Below are 19,401 nucleotides of genomic sequence, written 5' to 3' on the forward strand. Positions count from 1 at the left end.
CGACCTAGGAGTACATAGTTTGTTGAAAGCAGCATCACAGGTAGACAGGGTGGTGAAAAAGGTGTTTAGCACGCTGGCCTTCAGTCAGGGCATTAAGTATAGTAGTTGGGACATTATGTTGCAGTTGTGTAAGTCGTTGGTGAGGTTGCACTTGGAGCACTGTGTGCGGTTTTGGTCACCCTGTTTTTGGAAGGATGTGGTTAAACTGGAAAGGGTGTAACTCAGATGATCTGTTGGAGCTCCCAATCTGTTACAGTGGTAAATGAAGAACAAGCTGCTTGGTATGGGACCTTGAGCCACCTGTATGTCTGGTTCGGCCATATTTCAGACTGGGCTCAGAGAATTCCATCTGAGGGCCATCTTCAGTAGCTACAAGTGGAAGTGCTTGATGTTTTCCTTTAAAAGATACACTGAGAACCACTGTGCATATCACAAATGTCTTAATGGTGTGATTGCTCTGGTTGAATTTTCTGGGATGTAACTCCCTTTTATGGCAAATGTTTCAGTGGTTTTTAGCGCATATTGATAAATTTATCTCTTGCGAAGGATTAGAAAATATGTTAGTTGCTCAAAGAATTGGAGGGCAGAGAAGGTGAATTCGAGGGTTGAAGGGCAATATGTAAAATAGTGCAAGAAAATATTTGCATTTGTAGTATTCCTTTCATGATTTCTGAATATTGCATTGCATTTCGTAATCAATTCTGTCAATCTGAAGTGCGGTCTCTAATGTTTGGAAAAGTAGCCAAAATTCTCATGGGTAAAACCCCTTAAATAGCAATGAGATAAATGACCAATCTCTTTGGATGGTGATAGTTGAAGTTAAATCTTGGCCAAGATACCTGAAGGGTGGGTGGGTGGGGCCTTGGTTTAATGTCTCATTCAGAAGGCGGGTTTCTTGTTATACATTTAAGAATCAGCCAAAAGTACGTGCAGAGTCTGGGTACCCGTGGTTTTCTGATTTAGTGAAGCAAGTATAATCGCTGAGCCAAGTTAAGAACTTGATGGTGTTGTGAGATTACAAAAATGTGATCAAAATTTCAAAGCGTGGAAATACTCAGCAAGTCAAGCAGCATCTGTGGAAACAAACGGCTAATGTTTCAGGTTGATGATCTTTCATCAGAAGTGGTAAAAGATAGACGTGGGCGTATTTTAGGTTGCAGAGAAGGGAGAATGGTGGCAAGATCAGAAGGAATGTCTTTGATAGTGGATACTGAGAGATGGTGCTGGAGAGGGTAATGAAAGCTTAGTGATCATAGCTGATTTGTCCAGAGTACAAGTACAAAGAAAAAAAGAGGATAGTAGAGAGAGAGAGAGAGAGAGAGAGAGAGAGAGTAAGTTCTGCTTTTAATTCAGATTTCCATGATCTGTAGTTTCTTGTTTTAGCCTCAATGTTGATGCACGTGGAATGGGCCACAGCACAGAGGTGAAATGAAATGGCTGTGCTGATGAATGGTATATAGGTTTGAAGTTAAACTTGAAAGCAAACTGGATTGAGGCGGTTACTTGTTGTCTGGTGATACCTAAACAAATAGTTGCAGAGTGTGATGGAGCTTTGATGCAAACTGGTCATGATGGCTTTCATATTTTGTTTGGTTGGAGAACGTTTGGGTTTATCCTTGTCCTACTGTCAAATGGTGCCTGAGTTGTTGAATTTGATTTTGAGTTGTGTGGTTGGAACCTCAGCCTGTCACATCTGTTCTGATTCATTTTTGAACAAACACCGTTTACGTAGCAGTGGGTTATTCCATTAGGTCTACCTCTGGCCACAGTCACTTGCTTCTCAGTCTGGCTGGAATATATCCTGAAAAAAAAATGCCTCAAATGGTTTGTCATTTGGTGCTGGGATAAAGTCGTGTGTGAGATTACCCGACACCTGCATATCTTCATTAATTTGGAAGTTCACCGAGTCTGAGGTCAAATTTATAGTTTCTGAAATTGCAATGATAATGTGTTATTGTCAGGAGTTCCTGTCTGGTGTGTGAAATATAGTTGGGTTTTGGTTCTGGTAAGTTTTGTTCGTTACTGATGATTGAGTTAGGATAAGGACACAGCAACAGCAGCATAAAATCATTCTGGTTTTTGTTTTGTCTAAATTTGTGTTGCATTTTGTTTTAATTGATTAGTAACAACTTTTAAGAGGCATCTAAACAAGTATTCGAAAGAGCAAGCCATAGAGAGCTATGGAATCAATGCTGACAATTGGGATGAGTATAGATGGGCATGGTGGTCGGCATGGACACAGTGGGCCGAAGGGTCTGTTTCTTTACTGTATAGCTTCGTAACTCTGTTTGGGTTCTCTAGTTTTAACTGTGATTGCATTTGTCTTTTCACTGGAAGTACTATTTTATTCAGAGACTCTTATATCAATTCTGAGCATAAACAATGGTCATACAAAGCAGGTACCTCACTCCATGGACGGTCTCTAGACCATGTTTTGCTTCTAGCCTGAATTGTAATCAATATTCTGCTTGCGTTATTCTTACTGATAGTGGGAACAAAAATGAGTCTCGCAGTATTTTCTTTGTTTTGTGAAATGAAATGGTTGTGTGATGTTGAGCTACAAAGGAAGATCAAAGTAAAACATTTTTACTGCTGGCATAGTCATTGTCAATCATTTGATGTTCAGTGATTTATACCTTAATGAAAATAACAGGCTAGAATAAAAACAGAAAATGCAGGGAATACCAAGTTGGTCAGGCAGCTTCTGTGGAAGGAGAAACTTTTGGATAATGTCATCTTACTAGAAACAAAACACTAACTCTGCTTCTCTGTCCACAGATTCTGCCTGAACTGCTGAGTTTTTCCAGCATTTTCCGATTCTTATTTCAGATTTCCAGCACCTGTAGTTTTTTTTTATTTTTCAATAACAGGCATGTCCTTGTAGGATTCTACTGGGTTCTAGCAGGTGATAAGAATTTCATATTTAAAATGAATGTATACATATAAATACCCTTCTCTTTTTTTCTTTAGAATGCTGCTCTACATCATCTCTTTATACGTAAAACTTTTCGACCATTTAAATGTCTTCACTGTGGGAAAGCATTTCGGGAGAAAGAGAAGTTGGATCAGCACCTGCATTTCCATGGGCGGGAGGGCAACTACCCACTGACCTGTGATATCTGTAACAAAGGCTTCATAAACAGTTCAGCTCTCGATTCACACATGAAATTCCACTCTGATCAGAAAACATACTCCTGTATTTTCTGCACAGAATCTTTTGATAGACTGGATCTCCTCAAAGAACATGTCGCAGTTCATGTTACTAATGGCTGTTTCACCTGTCCCTCCTGTAAAAAACAATTTCCAGACTTCATTCAGGTGAGTGTCTGTTTCAGACCTTTTGAAAGTCAATGCAGGTCTTTATGACTTTAATGCCTGTACTTATCAAATCTGTTGGGGTTTCTGATTTTGCAAATGGTTGTGTTGCTTGCTCTATCCTAGAACAATCCAAACTAATCCCACTGCCCTCCTCGTTCTTCCCATAACTCGATATCTTTCAATACATTGAGAGGGTGATTGTGTATATGGAATGATCTGCCAGTGGAAGTGGTAGAGTTGGGATCAATTATGACATTTAAAAGAGACTTGGGCAGGTAAATGCATAGGAAAGGTTGAGAGGGATATGGGCCAAACGCAGGCAAATGAGACTGGCTCAGTTAGGCAACTGAGTTGGTCTGGACAAGTTGGGCTGAAGGGCCTGTTTCAGTGTTGTGCTATGACATTAAGCAAGGCATTTTTTTTTCTTAAATTACTGAATATCCCAACCATTCTCTTTGGCAAAGACTCCTGCGCTACAACAAACTATGCAATGAAATTTTTACACTATATCACTTCGTTCTCGCAATGCTACGAAATCTGAACAGAAGCATCTCCTGAACACACTCGGTGTGGTGTGATGTTACCTCAGGCAGCTATGCCCTTTTGTTGGCATTTGAACTGTGAACTTTCCATTGGAGCTGGAAATCAAAGGATATTTTGTGGTGAAGTGAGAAGTTTCTCTGCAGAGAGAAAAGAGAATTGCAGACTAATTAGAGTGATTGCTGCCTAATGAAAATAGGAAAAAATATGAAATTGTCTCAGGGAGAAGGTGGAAGGACAGACAAAGAACATACATGAATAAACAGTGAAGGTGAATGAAAATGACAAACAAGGAAAAGGTAAGATAAGTTGGTGGGGAGTGGGAATGAAGACAGTGGTGAACCAGGTCAAAAACTGCCTGGTTCATCACCTCTGGTCATCCTGAACACCAACAAATCCAGCTCCGTCTCCCAGCTTCCCTGAGGTTAAGAAAGTAGTTAAAAACTGAATTTTTATGGCACAGGAAGAGCCCATTTGGCCCATCAAATCTCTGCCAGCTTCTAGTCAATCCTATTTCCTCACTTTTTCTCTGTAGCCCCACAAATTATTCTAACTCGATCGCCACTCTAATTCCCTTCCTGAAGAAAATGAATGACTCTGTTTACTCTGACAGGCAGAGAGTGCAATATACCAACTACTCTGAGTCTAATAAAAGCTTTTTCCTGGTATCCCTATGTACCCTTTGTCTCAAATTTTAAATCTGTGCCCCTGATCCCCTGTACCCTACCTGAAGCAGACACGACTGTGTACACCTCCATCATTGCATGACCACTCTGCTCAAACTACCTGCTTCATTCTCTTCTCATGGCTGAAATCCCTCATCCACTCCAAGAAATATTTTCTGCACCTTGCTTGGATCTTTATATTCTTTCTGAAGTGTGGCTCCTAGAATTGGATGCAGTATTCCAGTTATGGTGTAACCAGTGCTTTGGACAGGTTCACCATTATGTCCCTGATTTTGTACTTTAGGCCTGTTTATGAACCCCTGGATCCCATACATTTTACAAATTATTCTCTCGACTTGCTCTGCCACTTTCAAGGTACGTGTACATTTGTATGCAAGTCCCTTTGTTCTGTACACCCTTTAGAACTCTTGCATTGAATCTGTATTGTCTGTATTCTTTCTGTCAAAGGTCTGCACCCCTCTCTGCAATTTACAGTGACGAAAATTGATACAGAGTACTCAGGAGAAAGATGAAATAATGTTCCTGAATCATCTGTTTTGCCTCGTAGGGGGAATGTGGGAGGTAAAAGGCCTTTGGGAGTGGAGTCTTCTACTTTGACTAGAGGAGCAATAATTACCATCACAGTCTTAATGTCAAGTTCCCTAATCAGTTCAGTGTTCTGCCACAGAGAAAATGTAACCCCAGGATGTTTGGCTGAAGTGTCATGGACAGAATATTCCTGCCTGCCCTATAGTTTGTAGTAAGGTGAAATTTTAAGATGCACCTTGTGCATTAGGTAGCAGTTTTGGCTATGACCAGATCTTAAATAACAACACAAAATACTGGAAAAAAAAATCTGCAGTACTTGCGAGAGAGAAATAGAGATAATATTTCAGGTCAGTGGTTAATGTAAACTATTTCTTTCTCCACAGATCCTGTCTGCCCTGCTGAGTACTTCCAGTATTTTCTCTTTATTTTGGATTTTCAGCATTTGCAGCTCTTTATCTCAAGGATCAGACTTTTACCCTGCTTAGAGTTGTCCACTGTGGCAGGTTGAAGCTGAGTGCTTGGATCAGATAGCATGCTTTTATCTTTGTAATCATGTCTTCTGCCCAAGCTTTCCTCCAGGGCTTTTCAGTGTTGTGGGTAAGAGGTAGCAGACTATGGTGGCAAGGGATTTCTAAGTTGCAGACTGATGGAGTCAAAAGCTTGAAGTTTTGGAAAAAAAAAAGTTGATGCTGCTCCTGCATTTCACGTGAAGGATGTCCATTGTGCCTCCAGATGTCAGAATCCACAGTGCGATGTGGAGTGTAGTTCCTCGATCATTGAGAGGAGGGGGTTGAGGAGAATCTGGCAATGATTTTCTCTGTAACTGTTAGCAGGAAACCCCCTCTCTCGATAGCACAATTTTGTCTCTTTTCTTGAAGATGTTCACAATTCTTGGTTTTCTGAGGTCCTGAGGCACGTCCTCTGTTTCCAAGAAGTGGAAGGTAATGCTGCGAATTTGTGATTTCCTCCCTGGAAAGTTTTAGAATGTTATCTTCTGCTTCTGTGGCCTTATTGTTTCTTGGTTTGTGGCCTTCTCAACTTATCAGTCAAGGGTGGTGGTGAGCATGGACTGCATCATTTGCTCTGGATGGGAATCACGGTGGAGAAGTCTGTGATCTTAACCCAAGGCTCCATAGACCTAGTCTCAATGCAGACTGATACCAACCAAGGCTGCTAAATAAGAGCCCATGGTGTTGGAGGCAAGGTACAGGCATGGTTAGAAGATTGGCTGACTGACAAAAGGCAGAGGGTGGGGATGAAGGGGTCCTTTTCAGGATGGCTGACAGTGACCAGTGGAGATCTGCAGGGTCAGTGTTGGGACCACAACATTTCACATGGTATGTTAAGGATCTGGATGAGGGAACTGATGGCTTTGTGGCCAAGTTTGCAGACAATACCAAGGTAGGTGGAGGGACAGGTAGTGTTGCGGAGCCAGGGATTCTGCGGAAGGACTTGGACAGGTTGGGAGAGTGGGCAAAGAAGTGGCAGATGGAATACTGCGTAGGGAAGTGTGGGGTTATGCACCCTTGGTAGGAAGAATAAAGGTGTAGACTATTTTTGAAATGGGGAGAGAATTCAGAAATTGGAGGTAGTGATCTGACAGGAAATGAGTCATTCACCCCAACCTCTGACCTGCTCTTGTAGCCATACTATTTTTCTGACTGGTCTAGTTGAGTTTCCTGTCTATGGTGGCCCAAGCATGTTGATGGTCGGGAATTTGGTGATAGCAGCTCTATTTGATTATCAGAAGAAGGTGGTTGGAAATGGTCATTGCTCACTGCTTCAGTGGCACCAATGTTACTTGACACATCAGTTGAAGAATGTTGTCAAGGTCTTGAGTACTCGCATGCTGGGCCCCACCATATTCCTGGAGCTGCTGCCTCCTGTTGCTATTTAATTGTTCACTATTCATGGTTAGATATGGTAGGACTGCAGAGCTTTGATCTGATCCATTGGCTGTAATGTTGCTTGTTTCTCTCTTTTGCATGCTATTCCTGCTGTTTAGCATGGATGTATTTCTGTATTCCAGCCTCATTAGGCTGGTACTTCATCATTTATAGGTAACCTGGTGCTGCTCCCACCATGCCCCTCTGCACTCATCGAACCAGGTTTGACCCCTTTGCTTGATATTAAAAATAGAATGAGGGACATGCCAGGCCACGAGGTTACACATTGCAGTGGTGTACATTTCTGCTGTTGATGGTCCACTGCACTTCAGGGATACCCAGCTTTAAGCTGCCAGATCTATTCTCAGTCTCTGCACCATTTAAAACGATTTTAGTGTCACAATAACACAATTGAGGTGCTCTCAGTATGAAGATGGGACTTTGTTTCCACAAGGTCTGTGTATTAGTTACTTCTACCAATGCTGTTACAGACAAATGCATTTGCTGTGGGTAGATTGGTGAGAACAAGGCGAGTGGGTTTGTCTGTTGTATTGGTTCACTCACTGTTCGGTGCAGAGCCAGTCCATCTGTATGTTTTTCAAGGTTTGACCACCTCAGTAAGCGGTGATGCCACCATGCCACTCCTGATGACGAACGCTGAAGTCACTCTACTCAGTTGTGCCCTTGCTACTTTCTGCGCTTCTCCCTAATGTTGAGTCATCAGCTGAGGGAGGACGGTAGGTGGTAATCAGGAGATTTCTGTGCCCACGTTTGACTTGATGTCTTAAGACTGGTATCTGATATCAATGTTGAGCACTCCAAGGTTGACCAGACAACATCCTCATAGTGGATGTTGGCCACTATCCTCAATCCTCAATCCAGTACCCTGGGATTGTAAGGGGATAGCTGGCACATTGTCTGTAAGATATGGTGCTGTGAGCACAACAAGGTCAGGACGTTGCTTGAGTGGTCTGTGGGGGCAGTTTATAGATTCAGAGTGAAGCAGCCCAGAACCAGGCCCTTCAACCCATCCTGTCTAAACTAATCCATTTCCAGCATTGGCCCATAGCCTTTTCTGTCATGCTATTTCAAGTGCTCATCTATATATTTAAATATTTTAAGAGTACTTCCTCCACCAGCCTCTCAGTCGGTGCATTCCAGATTCTGATCACCTTGGTGGAAAATTTCCTCCAATTGTCTTCTAAACCTTCACCCCTTTAGCTTAACTTGCACCTGCTGGTTGTAAACACCTCTACTCAGGGCAAAGTTGCTCACTATCCACCCTCTGGACACCCCTCATAATTTTGCATATCCCAGTCAGGTCCGCATTTCAACCTTGTCCACTCTGAGGAAAGCAAACCCAGCCTATCCAGTCTCTCCTCGTAACTGAAGTGCTCCATCCTGGGGAATATTTTGGTGAATCTCTCCTGCATTCACTCCAGTGTAATCACATCCTTAAAATTGTGTGGTGACCAGAACAGCATACAGTACTCCAGCCTTACGATTGTTTTGTATAGTTACATAGAAAAACCTACAGCACAATTCAGGCCCTTCGGCCCACAAAGCCATGCAGAACATGTCCCTGCCCTAGAAAGTACTAGGCTACCTATAGCCCTCTATTTTTCTCATCTCCATGTACCTATCTAACAGTCTCTTAAAAGACCCTATTGTAATCGCCTCCACCACTGTTGCTGGCAGCCCATGCCACACACTCACCACTCTCTGAGTAAAAATCTTACCCCTGACATCTCCTCTATACCTACTCCCCAGCACGTTAAACCTTTGTCCTCTTGTGGCCACCATTTCAGCCCTGGGGAAAAGCCTCTGACTATCCACCTGATCAATATCTCTCATCATCTTGTATACCTCTATCAGGTCCCCCCTCATCCTCAGTCACCTCCAAGGAGAAAAGGCCGAGTTCCCTCAACCTGATTTCATAAGGCATGCTCCGCATACCAGGCAGCATCCTTGTAAATCTCCTCTGCACCCTCTCTACGGCTTCCACATCTTTCCTGTAGTGAGGCAACCAAAACTGAGCACAGTCCTCCAAGTGGGGTCTGACCAGGGTCCTGTATAGCTGCAACAATACCTCCCGGCTCCTAAATTCAATTCCCCGATTGATGAAGGACAATGCACCATATGCCGTCTTAACCACAGAGTCAACCTGCGTAGCCGCTTTGAGCGTCCTATGGACTCGGACCCCAAGATCCCTCTGATCCTCCACACTGCCAAGAGTCCTACCATTAATACTATATTCTGCCATCATATTTGACCTACCAAAATAAACCACTTCACACTTATCTGGGTTGAACTGCATCTGCCACTTCTCAGGCCAACTTTGCATCCTATCTATGTCCCTCTGTAACCTCTGACAACCTTCTATACTATCCACAACACATCTAACCTTTGTGTCATCAGCAAATTTACTAACCCACCCCTCCACTTCCTCATCCAGGTTGTTTATAAAAATCACAAAGAGTAAGGGTCCCAGAACAGATCCCTGATGTACACCACTGGTCACCGACCTCCACGCAGAATACGACCCTTCAACAACCACTCTTTGCCTTCTGTGGGCCAGCCAGTTCTGGATCCACATTGCAATGTCCCCTTGGATCCCGTGCCTCCTTACTTTCTCAATAAGCCTTGTATGGGGTACCTTATCAAACGCCTTGCTGAAATCCATATACACTACATCTACTGCTCTCCCTTCATTGATGTGTTTAGTTACATCCTCAAAAAATTCAGTCAGACTTGTAAGGCAGGACCTGCCCTTGACAAAGCCATGTTGACTATTCCTAATCATATTATACCTCTCCAAGTTTTCATAAATCCTGCCTCTCAGGATCTTCTCCATCAGCTTACCAACCACTGAGGTAAGACTCACTGGTCTATAATTTCCTGGGCTATCTCTACACCCTTTCTTGAATAAGGGAACAACATCCGCAACCCTCCAATCTTCTGGAACCTCTCCCATCTCCATCGATGATGCAAAGATCACTGTCAGAGGCTCTGCAATGTCCTCCCTTGCCTCCCACAGCAGCCTGGGGTACATCTCATCTGGCGACTTATCCAACTTGATTCCTTCCAAAAGTTCCAGCACCTTCTTTCCTAATATCTACATGCTCAAGCTTTTCAGCCTGCTGCAAGTCCTCACTACAATCCCCCAGATCTTTTTCCGTAGTGAATACTGATTAAATACCTCTGCTATTTCTTCCGGATCCATACACACTTTCCCACTGCTGCACTTGATAGACCCTATTCTTTTGCATCTTATCCTCTTGCTCTTCACATACTTGTAGAATGCCTTGGGGTTTTCCTTAATCCTGCTCGCCAAGGCTTTCTCATGTCCCCTCCTGGTTCTCCTAATTTCCTTCTTAAGCTCCTTCCTGTTAGCCTTATACACTTCCAGATCTCTAACATTAACTAGCTCTCTGTACCTTTTGTAAGCTTTTCCTTTTGACTAGATTTATTACAGCCTTTGCACACCGCGGTTCCTGTATCCTCTCGTGACTCCCCTGTCTCATTGGAAAATGCCTATGTAGAATTCCACACAAATATCCCCTGAATTTTTGCCACATTTCTTCCGTACTTTTCCCTGAGAACATCTGTTTCCAATTTAATTTTTCAATTTCCTGCCTGAGAGCCTCAATGATTCCCTTTACTCCAAGTAAACGCCTTCCTAGTCTGTCTGTTCCTATCTCTCTCCAGTGCTATCATAAAAGAGATAGAATTATGATCACTATCACCAATATGTTCACCCACTGAGAGATCTGACACCTGACCAGGTTCATTTCCCAATACCAAATCAAGCACAGCCTCTCTTGTAGGCCTATCTATGTACTGTGTCAAGAATCCTTCTTGAACACACTTAACAAACTCCACCCCATCCAAACCCCTCACTGTCTGGAAATGCCAATCGATGTTTGCGAAATTAAAATCCCCCATCACAACAACTCTGTCATTATCACACCTTTCTGGGATCTGCTTCCTTATCTGCTCCTCCATATCCCTGTTACTATTGGGCGGCCTATAAAAAACACCCAGTAAAGTTATTGACCCTTCCCTGTTCCTAATGTCCACCCACAGAGACTCTGTAGACAGTCCCTCCATGACGTCCACCTTTTCTGCAGCCATGACACTATCTCTGATCAACAGTGCCACTCCCCCATCTCTTTTGCCTCCCTCCCTGTGCTTTCTGAAACATCTAAAACCTGGCACTTGAAGCAACCATTCCAGTCCCTGAGCCATCTAAGTCTCTGTAATGGCCACCACATCGTAGCTCCAAGTATTGATCCAAGTTCTAAGTTCATCCGCCTTGTTCACAATACTCCTTGCATTAAAATAGCCACTCTATCACCTGCCTATCCTCCCTCTCGTACCTACTACTAGCTTTCTCTATTTGAGAGCCAAACACTTCTTCCCCAGTCTCTCCAGTTCGGATCCCACCCCCCAACAAATCTAGTTTAAACTCCCCCCAGTAGCCTTAGCAAACCTCCCTGCCAGGATATTGGTCCCCCTTGGATTCAAGTGCAACCCGTCCTCTTTGTACAGGTCATACTTGCCCCAAAAGAGGCCCCAGTGATCCAGAAATCTGAATCCCTGCTCCATACTCCAATCCCTCAGGCACGCATTTAACCTCCTCCTCATTCTATTCCTATACCCACTGTCACTTGGCACAGGCAGTAATCCTGAAATTACTACCTTTGTTGTACCATAACCTCCCTACTCATACATTATATGCCCAATCTAATGGAGACGGGTATCCTATATGTCTTCCTAACCACTATAGCTAATCATGGATTCTGGGATTTCTACACTAAAGTTCCTTGGAACTTCCTTGGGTCCTACCATTCATTGTGTATATCCTAGCCTTATTATTCCTCACATTTTTCAGGATTAAAGTGCATCTGCCATTGCTCTGCAAACATCAGTATTATTCTGTATCTGAAGACTCCCTCCTTATGACCAATTTTTGTGTGTATTAACCATACCTCCTACATTCATAGACCGTAAAGTACACCACAGGGTTTGAATTGTAAGCACGTCCCTCAGCCATCATCGTCAGCATTCTGTTACCAGATAATTTCAATCCAATTTACCAACTTGCTTTGGATTCCTTGAGCTCTAATCTTTTGGACCAGCGTCTGATGTGGGGTCTTGTCTAAGACTACGTGAACTACACTATACTCATCTGCAAACTTTTTTAAGTTAGTCAGACAGGATCTCCCCTAATAAAGCCAAGCTGACGACCTTTAAGTAACCCTGCCTATTGAAATGCAGATTAATCTTGCCTCTCAGAATCCTCTCCAATAATTTCTCTGCCACCAATATTAGCCCCACAGGCCTGTAATTACCTTCTTTATCCCTGCTGTCTTTCTTGAATAAAGTACCATGTTCACTGTTCTCCAGTCATCTGGCACCTCACCTATGGCCAGAGAGGATTTGAAAATTTCTCCTCGGAGCACCAGGAATCTCCTCCCTTGTCTGGGATGCATCTCTTCAGTCCCTGGGCACTTGGACACCTTTATGCCTGCTAAGTCATCTGGTGCCTTGTCTTTTTCAGTTGTACTTTGTTCTTGGATTCCACCATCCCGCCCTCTCTCAATTCTCCAACTAAAATGCCCTACTCCTTCGTTGACCTCTGGTTCAATCAACAATACAGGCATCAGTACCAAAGTGATGGTGTGGAAGACTTTGCAAGGTCAGCTGGGCTGGGAGCCACTTTGCATTGTAATAATTCACAATGCTTGTGTCATTGTTGAGAGTATGATATTCAGACATTGATTCTTTGCACTTGACATCATGTATGGATGCCCATCTCTTCCCAAGTGAACTTTATCCTCCATGGATTCCAGTCATGGTTTTGAGGGTATAGCACAAAAACAGGCCCTTCAATCCACCACGTCTGCACCGACCATCGACCACACATTTACAATAATCATACATCAGTCCAATGTTTTATTCTCCCCACATTCTCATCAACCTCCGGCCAGATTCAACCACTCGCCTACACACTAGAGACAATTTACAGTGGCCAATTAACCTACTGACCCACACATCTTCGGAATGTGGAGAAAAACCAGAGCACCACTCAGTTACAGGGAGAACGTGCAAACTCCTCCCTTGCTTTCCATAGCAACCTGGGATAGACCTCATCCAGTCTTATGTATTCCATGGTATCTGACACCTCCTCCTTCATACTAACCTGCTCCAGGTTATCCACGAATCCCGCCCTGAACTTGCTATCTTCCACATCCTTCCCCATAGTGAATACAGATGAAGGTCCTCACCATCATTTAAGACCTCTTGCACATTGCCTGGCTCCACACACATTATCTCTTTGTTCCCTAAGGGGCCCTACTCTTTCCCTGCCAACTCTTGCTCCAGTTATACTTGTAGAATGTCTTCAAAATCTCCATAGTCTTACTCGCCATGGATATTTCATGGCCCCTTTTTTGCCTTCCTAATTTTTTTCCTAAGTTCTCTCCTACATGCTCTATACTCCTCAAGAGACTCCTTCAATCATACACCTGCTATATGTTTCTTTTATTCCTGATCAAACAGTCAATATCTTTGGGCAGGCACGGTAGTGTAGCAGTTAGCGAAACGCTATTACAGCGCCAGCGACCCGGGTTCAATTCCGGCCGCTGGCTGTAAGGAGTTTGTACGTCCTCCCCGTGTCTGCGTGGGTTTCCTCCTGGTGCTCCGGTTTCGTCCCACATTCCAAAGACGTACAGGTTAGGAAGTTGTGGGCATGCTATGTTAGCGCCGGAAGCGTGGCGACATTTGCAGGCTGCCCCCAGAACACTCTATGCAAAAGGTGCATTTCACCGTGTGTTTCGATGTACATGTGACTAATAAAGAAAACTTATCCAAAGTTTCTGAATCTTGCTATTTTTGCCTTTCACTCTTACCAGAACATGCTGACCGTGAGCTCTTGCTAACTCCCTTTTCAAAGAATCCCCCTTGTCAGATGCCGCTTTATCTGCGAGCATCTGCTCCACCACGCCCCCCTTTGTGCTATTGAAATTGGCCTTCCCCAATGTACAACCTTAACTTAAGACAAATTTTATCCCTTTCCATAACTACATTGTAACTTACAGAATTATGGTCACTGTTCCCAAAGTGTTTCCTCATCAACACTTTCACCACCTGCTCAGTCGGCACAACATTGTGGGTTGAAGGGCCTGTTCTGTGCTGTACTGTTCTGTTTCCTGAGATAAGTCGAGTAGTACCACGTGTCTGGTCGGACTATCTCCATATTGTCTCAAAAAAACTATGGGGCTCACTTAACAAATTCTGCCCTATCTAAGCCCCTTGTACTCGGGCAATCCCAGCCAATATTGGAAAGTTAAAATCCTCCACTAGTATAACCTATTGCTCTTGTATGTTTCTGGGGTTTGTTTACATTTTCATCCTTGTGTAGAGTGGTAGATGTATTGCGGGAGGTGTTATTGGCAAAGCCGGTATTTATTGTCCATTCTTAGTTTCCTTTGGGGAAAAGTACAAGCAAGTTGCCTTGGATGGTTCCAGGGCTTCTGGTGAAGGTAATCGCATACCTTGGGTATGGAGATTCAGTGATGATGCAAAAAATAAAATGGCAGGACATTACCAGGTCAGGACAGTGTGTGGATCGGGGAACCTGCAGTGGATGGGGTTTTCATGTGATTGCTGCCTGCTTGGTGGTTGAAGTACCAGATTTGGGAGATGTACTTGGAGTAGCCACAGTGAGTAACTGCAGTGAACGTTGCAGATGTACACTGCATCCACATTGTGATGGTGATGAAAGGACTTAACATTCAGCGTGATGGGTAGTGTGCCAATCAAGCAAGCTCTTTCTGCTATTTGGTATCGAAATGTTTGAATGCAGATCAGTAACTCTGACAGAACACCTTTGTCAGTTCGCAAGTGTGACTTATTTCCAGACAATTATTATTTTAATTCTCCATCCCGCTCCCACGTTGGCTTCTTGGTCCTTCAGATCCTCCACTGTCCCAACAAAGTTCGAGAAAAGTTCAAGGAGCAGTAGCGCACCTCCCAACCAGACTATTGCAATGTTCGTAACAGCACTGAATTCATCAGTTTTTGATGATCGGCATTTTTATGTTCGATTTCCTGCATTTACACCTTTCCAAATTCACCATTATTTCTTTCTTGTCGTATGTGTGCTGTACATCTCTTCTAATGCCTCTTTACCTTTCCTTTGTTCTCTCTATCCTACACCTTTTCTCTGCACCTTAGAAGTTGTTTGAACTCCACATTTCCCAGTAATAATTCCAAGGTTAATGAGTTTGAGCATTAACTGTCTTTCCTCTCTCCCGAGATACCACATGGCCTGCTAAGCATTTTATTTTGTATCCTCTGTTCCAACCAATGCTGACTGACCTGCTGAGTATTTCCAGCATTTTCTGTTTCTAGTTTGAGTGCAACTATTTGTGAGGAGATGGAAGCAGTGTTTACTTTGTGTAACTGAATTTAAGCTGTAATTATAGTATGTTAACTGAATATAACGAGATGTAAAAGTGAGTTTCAAAATCCAGCTGGGTGAAAGTGACAGTTACTGCATGTAATCAGGAGCAAGGACACACAAATGATGGTTTCAGACAGTAATTTACTTTAGTCCATGGTCATTCTATGTAACCAAGTGACAGATGTATAAACAGTAGATAGAGTGTAATTGGGTATCATCAATGATTGATGTGCGTAACTGGTTAAAGACATAAGCAATAGAGGGTAACCATGCATAAGGAGATGTATGGTTATAAAATGTGTAACCAGGTCCAAGAGATTGTTGCAGTTTAGACAGGTATTTGTGATAGTTTAAGACTGCATCTACAGTGTGGAAATTGTTTATTATCCATTGTAATATTTAACCAAAGCACGGAAATGAAGGTGGTGTTCAAATAGCTGAGGTTATTTCTGTTTGAAAACAACAAGATGCTGGAAGAACTCATCAGGCCAGGCAGCATCCGTGGAGAAAAGCAGGTGGTCAACATTTTGGGCCAGGACCCATCTTCGAGGTTCCTCTAGCATCTTGTTTTTTCTCATCTAGATTCCAGTGTCTGCAGTCCTTTGTTTCTCTAGGTTACTTCCGGTGTCCTGGGCAATAGGTTATGTGACCATCTTTGTTGTGGATGGTTACTTTCTCCAAAATAGCAACCACATTTCCCACATTGCAGCAGTGACCACACTTTTAAAACAAAATGTTTTATTTGCCTTGGGACATCCCGAGGTCAGGAAAGTAGCACTCGCCATTTACTTAGAAAATTTTGAGTTCAACTCAATGCATTATCTCAGCCGGTACTTAAGGGTAGCACTGAGGGAACTTTGCAATGGCAGAGATGCCTTCTTTTACATGCAAGCAAAGTGTACTGCTATCCAAGTTGGATATAAAAGATTCCCTGGTATTGTTGGAATGGAAGGAGGGAATTTTCCCTGTGTATTGTCTAAACTTGCTCAATCAACAATACCAAAATCAGATTAACTGGTCATTTATTTGAATTCGCAATCTAAGGGAACTAATTATACAACCATTAGAACCATACAGCACAAGACAGGCCCTTCGGCCCACCATGTTGTGCCGTCCATCAAACCACCCTCACACTATAACCCTTTCCTCCTGCATATCCCTCTATCTCACATTCCTCCATGTGCCTATCCAACAAACTCTTGAACCTGTCCAATGTATCTGCCTCCACCACCACCCCAGGCAGTGCATTCCATGCACCAACCACTCTCTGGGTGAAAAACCTCCCCTTGACATCTCCCCTGAACCTCCCACCCATAACCTTAAAGCCATGCCCTCTCGTCTTGAGCATTGGTGCCCTGGGAAGGAGGCGCCGGCTGTCTACTCTATCTATTCCTCTCAATATTTTATATACCTCTATCATGTCTCCTCTCATCCTCCTCCTTTCCAGTGAATAAAGCCCTAGCACCTTAAGCCTCTCCTCATATTCCATACGCTCTAATCCAGGCAGCATCCTGGTAAATCTCCTCTGCACCCTCTCCAACGCCTCCACATCCTTCCTATAATGCAGTGACCAAAACTGAATGCAGTACTCTAAGTGTGGTCTAACTAGAGTTTTGTAAAGCTGCATCATCACTTCGCGGCTCTTAAACTCAATCCCATGATTTATGAAAGCTAACATCCCATAGGCCTTCTTAACTGCTCTATCCACCTATGAGGCAACTTTCAGTGAACTGTGAATATGAACCCCCAGATCCCTCTGCTTCTCTACACTGCCAAGTACCTTGCCATTTACCCTGTACTCTGCCCTGAAGTTTGTCCTTCCAAAGTGTACCACCTCACACTTCTCCAGATTGAACTCCATCTGCCACTTGTCAGCCCAGCTCTGCATCCTATCAATATCCCTCTGTAAGTTCTGACAGCCCTCCACACTATCCACAACACCGTCTATCTTAGTGTCGTCCGCAAACTTACTAACCCAGCCTTCCACCCCCTCATCTAAGTCATCTATAAATATCACAAAAAGTAGAGGTCCCAGAACCGATCCCTGCGGGACACCACTAGTCACTGCCCTCCAATCCGAGGGCACTCCTTCTGCCACAACCCTCTGCTTTCTACAGGCAAGCCAATTCCTAATCCACACAGCCAAGCTTCCCTGGATCCCTTGGCCTCTGACCTTCTGAAGAAGCCTACCATGAGGAACCTTATCAAACGCCTTACTAAAATCCATATAGACCACATTCACCGCACTGCCCTCATCAATCTTCCTCGTCACCTCCTCAAAGAACTCTATCAGTCTTGTGAGGCAAGATTTTCCCTTCACAAAGCCATGCTGGCTGTCCCTAATCAGTCCATGATTCTCCAGGTGTTCATAGATCCTATCCCTTAGAATCCTTTCTGACAGCTTACCCACCACAGATGTAAGGCTCATCGGTCTGTAATTCCCTGGACTATCCCTACTACCTTTTTTGAACAAGGGGACAACATTCGCCACCCTCCAATCCTCCGGCACCATCCCTGTGGACAACGAGGACTCAAAGATCCTTACCAGCGGTTCAACAATCTCCTCCCTCGCCTCTCGAAGCAGCCTGGGGAAAATCCCGTCAGGCCCCGGAGATTTATCTGTCTTAATATTATTTAACAACTTCAACACATCCTCTCTCTTGATATCTACAACCTCGAGAACATTACCCTTACCAGCACTCCCTTCCGCGTCATCAAGACCACTCTCCTTGGTGAATACCGAAGAGAAGTATTCATTGAGAACTTCTCCCACTTCTGCCGCCTCCAGGCACATTCTCCCACCTTTGTCTTTAATCAGACCTACCTTTACCCTAGCCATCCTCCTACCCTTCACGTACGTGAAAAAGGCCTTGGGATTTTCCTTAACCCTACTAGCCAATGCCTTTTCATGTCCCCTTCTAGCTCTCCTCAGCCTTTTCTTAAGTTCCTTCCTCGCTACTCTATATTCCTCACGGGCCCTGTCTGAACCTTGCTGCTTATACCTTATGTATGTTACCTTCTTCTCCCTAACAGGTTGTTCCACCTCTCTCATCACTCACGGCTCCTTCACCCTGCCATTCCTTCTCTGCCTCACCAGGACATATTTATCCCTAACATCCTGCATAAGATTTCTGAACATCGACCACATCTCCATGGTACGTTTCCCTTCAAAAAGGACGTCCCACTTTACACTCCCAAGTTCTCTCCTCATAGTTTGCCCTTCCCCAATTAAATATCTTCTTGTCCTCTCTGCACCTGTCCCTGTCCATCACAATTTTAAAGGTTATGGAGCAATGGTCACTGTCCCCCAAATGCTCACCCACCAATAGATCCTTCACCTGTCCCGGTTCATTTCCTAAAACTAGATCTCGCATGGCATTCCCTCTAGTTGGCCTGTCGACATACTGCGTCAGGAATCCCTCCTGGACACATTTAACAAATTCCGTCCCATCTAAACCTTTGGCACTATGCAAGTTCCAGTCTATATTTGGGAAGTTGAAGTCTCCTATTATAACAACCCTGTTATTTTTGCTTCTCTCCAAACACTGCCTGCCAATCTGCTCCTCTACAGCTCTACTGCTACCGGGGGGCCTATAGAATACTCCTAGTAGAGTAACTGCTCCTTTCTTGTTCCTTACTTCCACCCATACGGACTCTAGAGATGATCCTTCTACAACATCCACCCTTTCCACAGCTGTAACAAGTGTCCCTGACCAGTGTCGCCACCCCTCCTCCTCTTCTCCCCCCTTCCCTATCCCTCTTAAGACACCGAAAACCAGGAATATTCAATATCCACTCCTGCCCTGACATCAGTCACGTCTCAGTAATACCCACAATATCATAGTCCCCCATATTTATCCGAGCCCTCAGTTCATCTCCCTTATTCCTGACACTTCTTGCATTTAAGTAAACACACTTCAGTCCATCTACCTTACTACTTTTATAGCCTGTATTCTGCTTCTCCTTCCCCAAA

The 19,401-nt window shown here is 43.8% G+C and overlaps 1 protein-coding gene across 2 annotated transcripts in view; it reads left to right on the forward strand.

The window, feature by feature from the left end:
* Positions 1-19,401, forward strand: part of prdm10 (PR domain containing 10) — a 153,299-nt gene that overhangs the window by 79,553 nt on the left and 54,345 nt on the right. For both annotated transcript variants that reach the window (XM_052040007.1, XM_052040008.1), the window contains exon 13: positions 2,971-3,318. In XM_052040007.1, coding sequence (XP_051895967.1) covers positions 2,971-3,318 — 348 coding nt within the window. The remainder of the gene's footprint in view (positions 1-2,970; positions 3,319-19,401) is intronic.

This window comes from Pristis pectinata, chromosome 27, assembly GCF_009764475.1.
Source record: "Pristis pectinata isolate sPriPec2 chromosome 27, sPriPec2.1.pri, whole genome shotgun sequence".
NCBI classification, from domain to species: Eukaryota; Metazoa; Chordata; class Chondrichthyes; order Rhinopristiformes; family Pristidae; genus Pristis; species Pristis pectinata.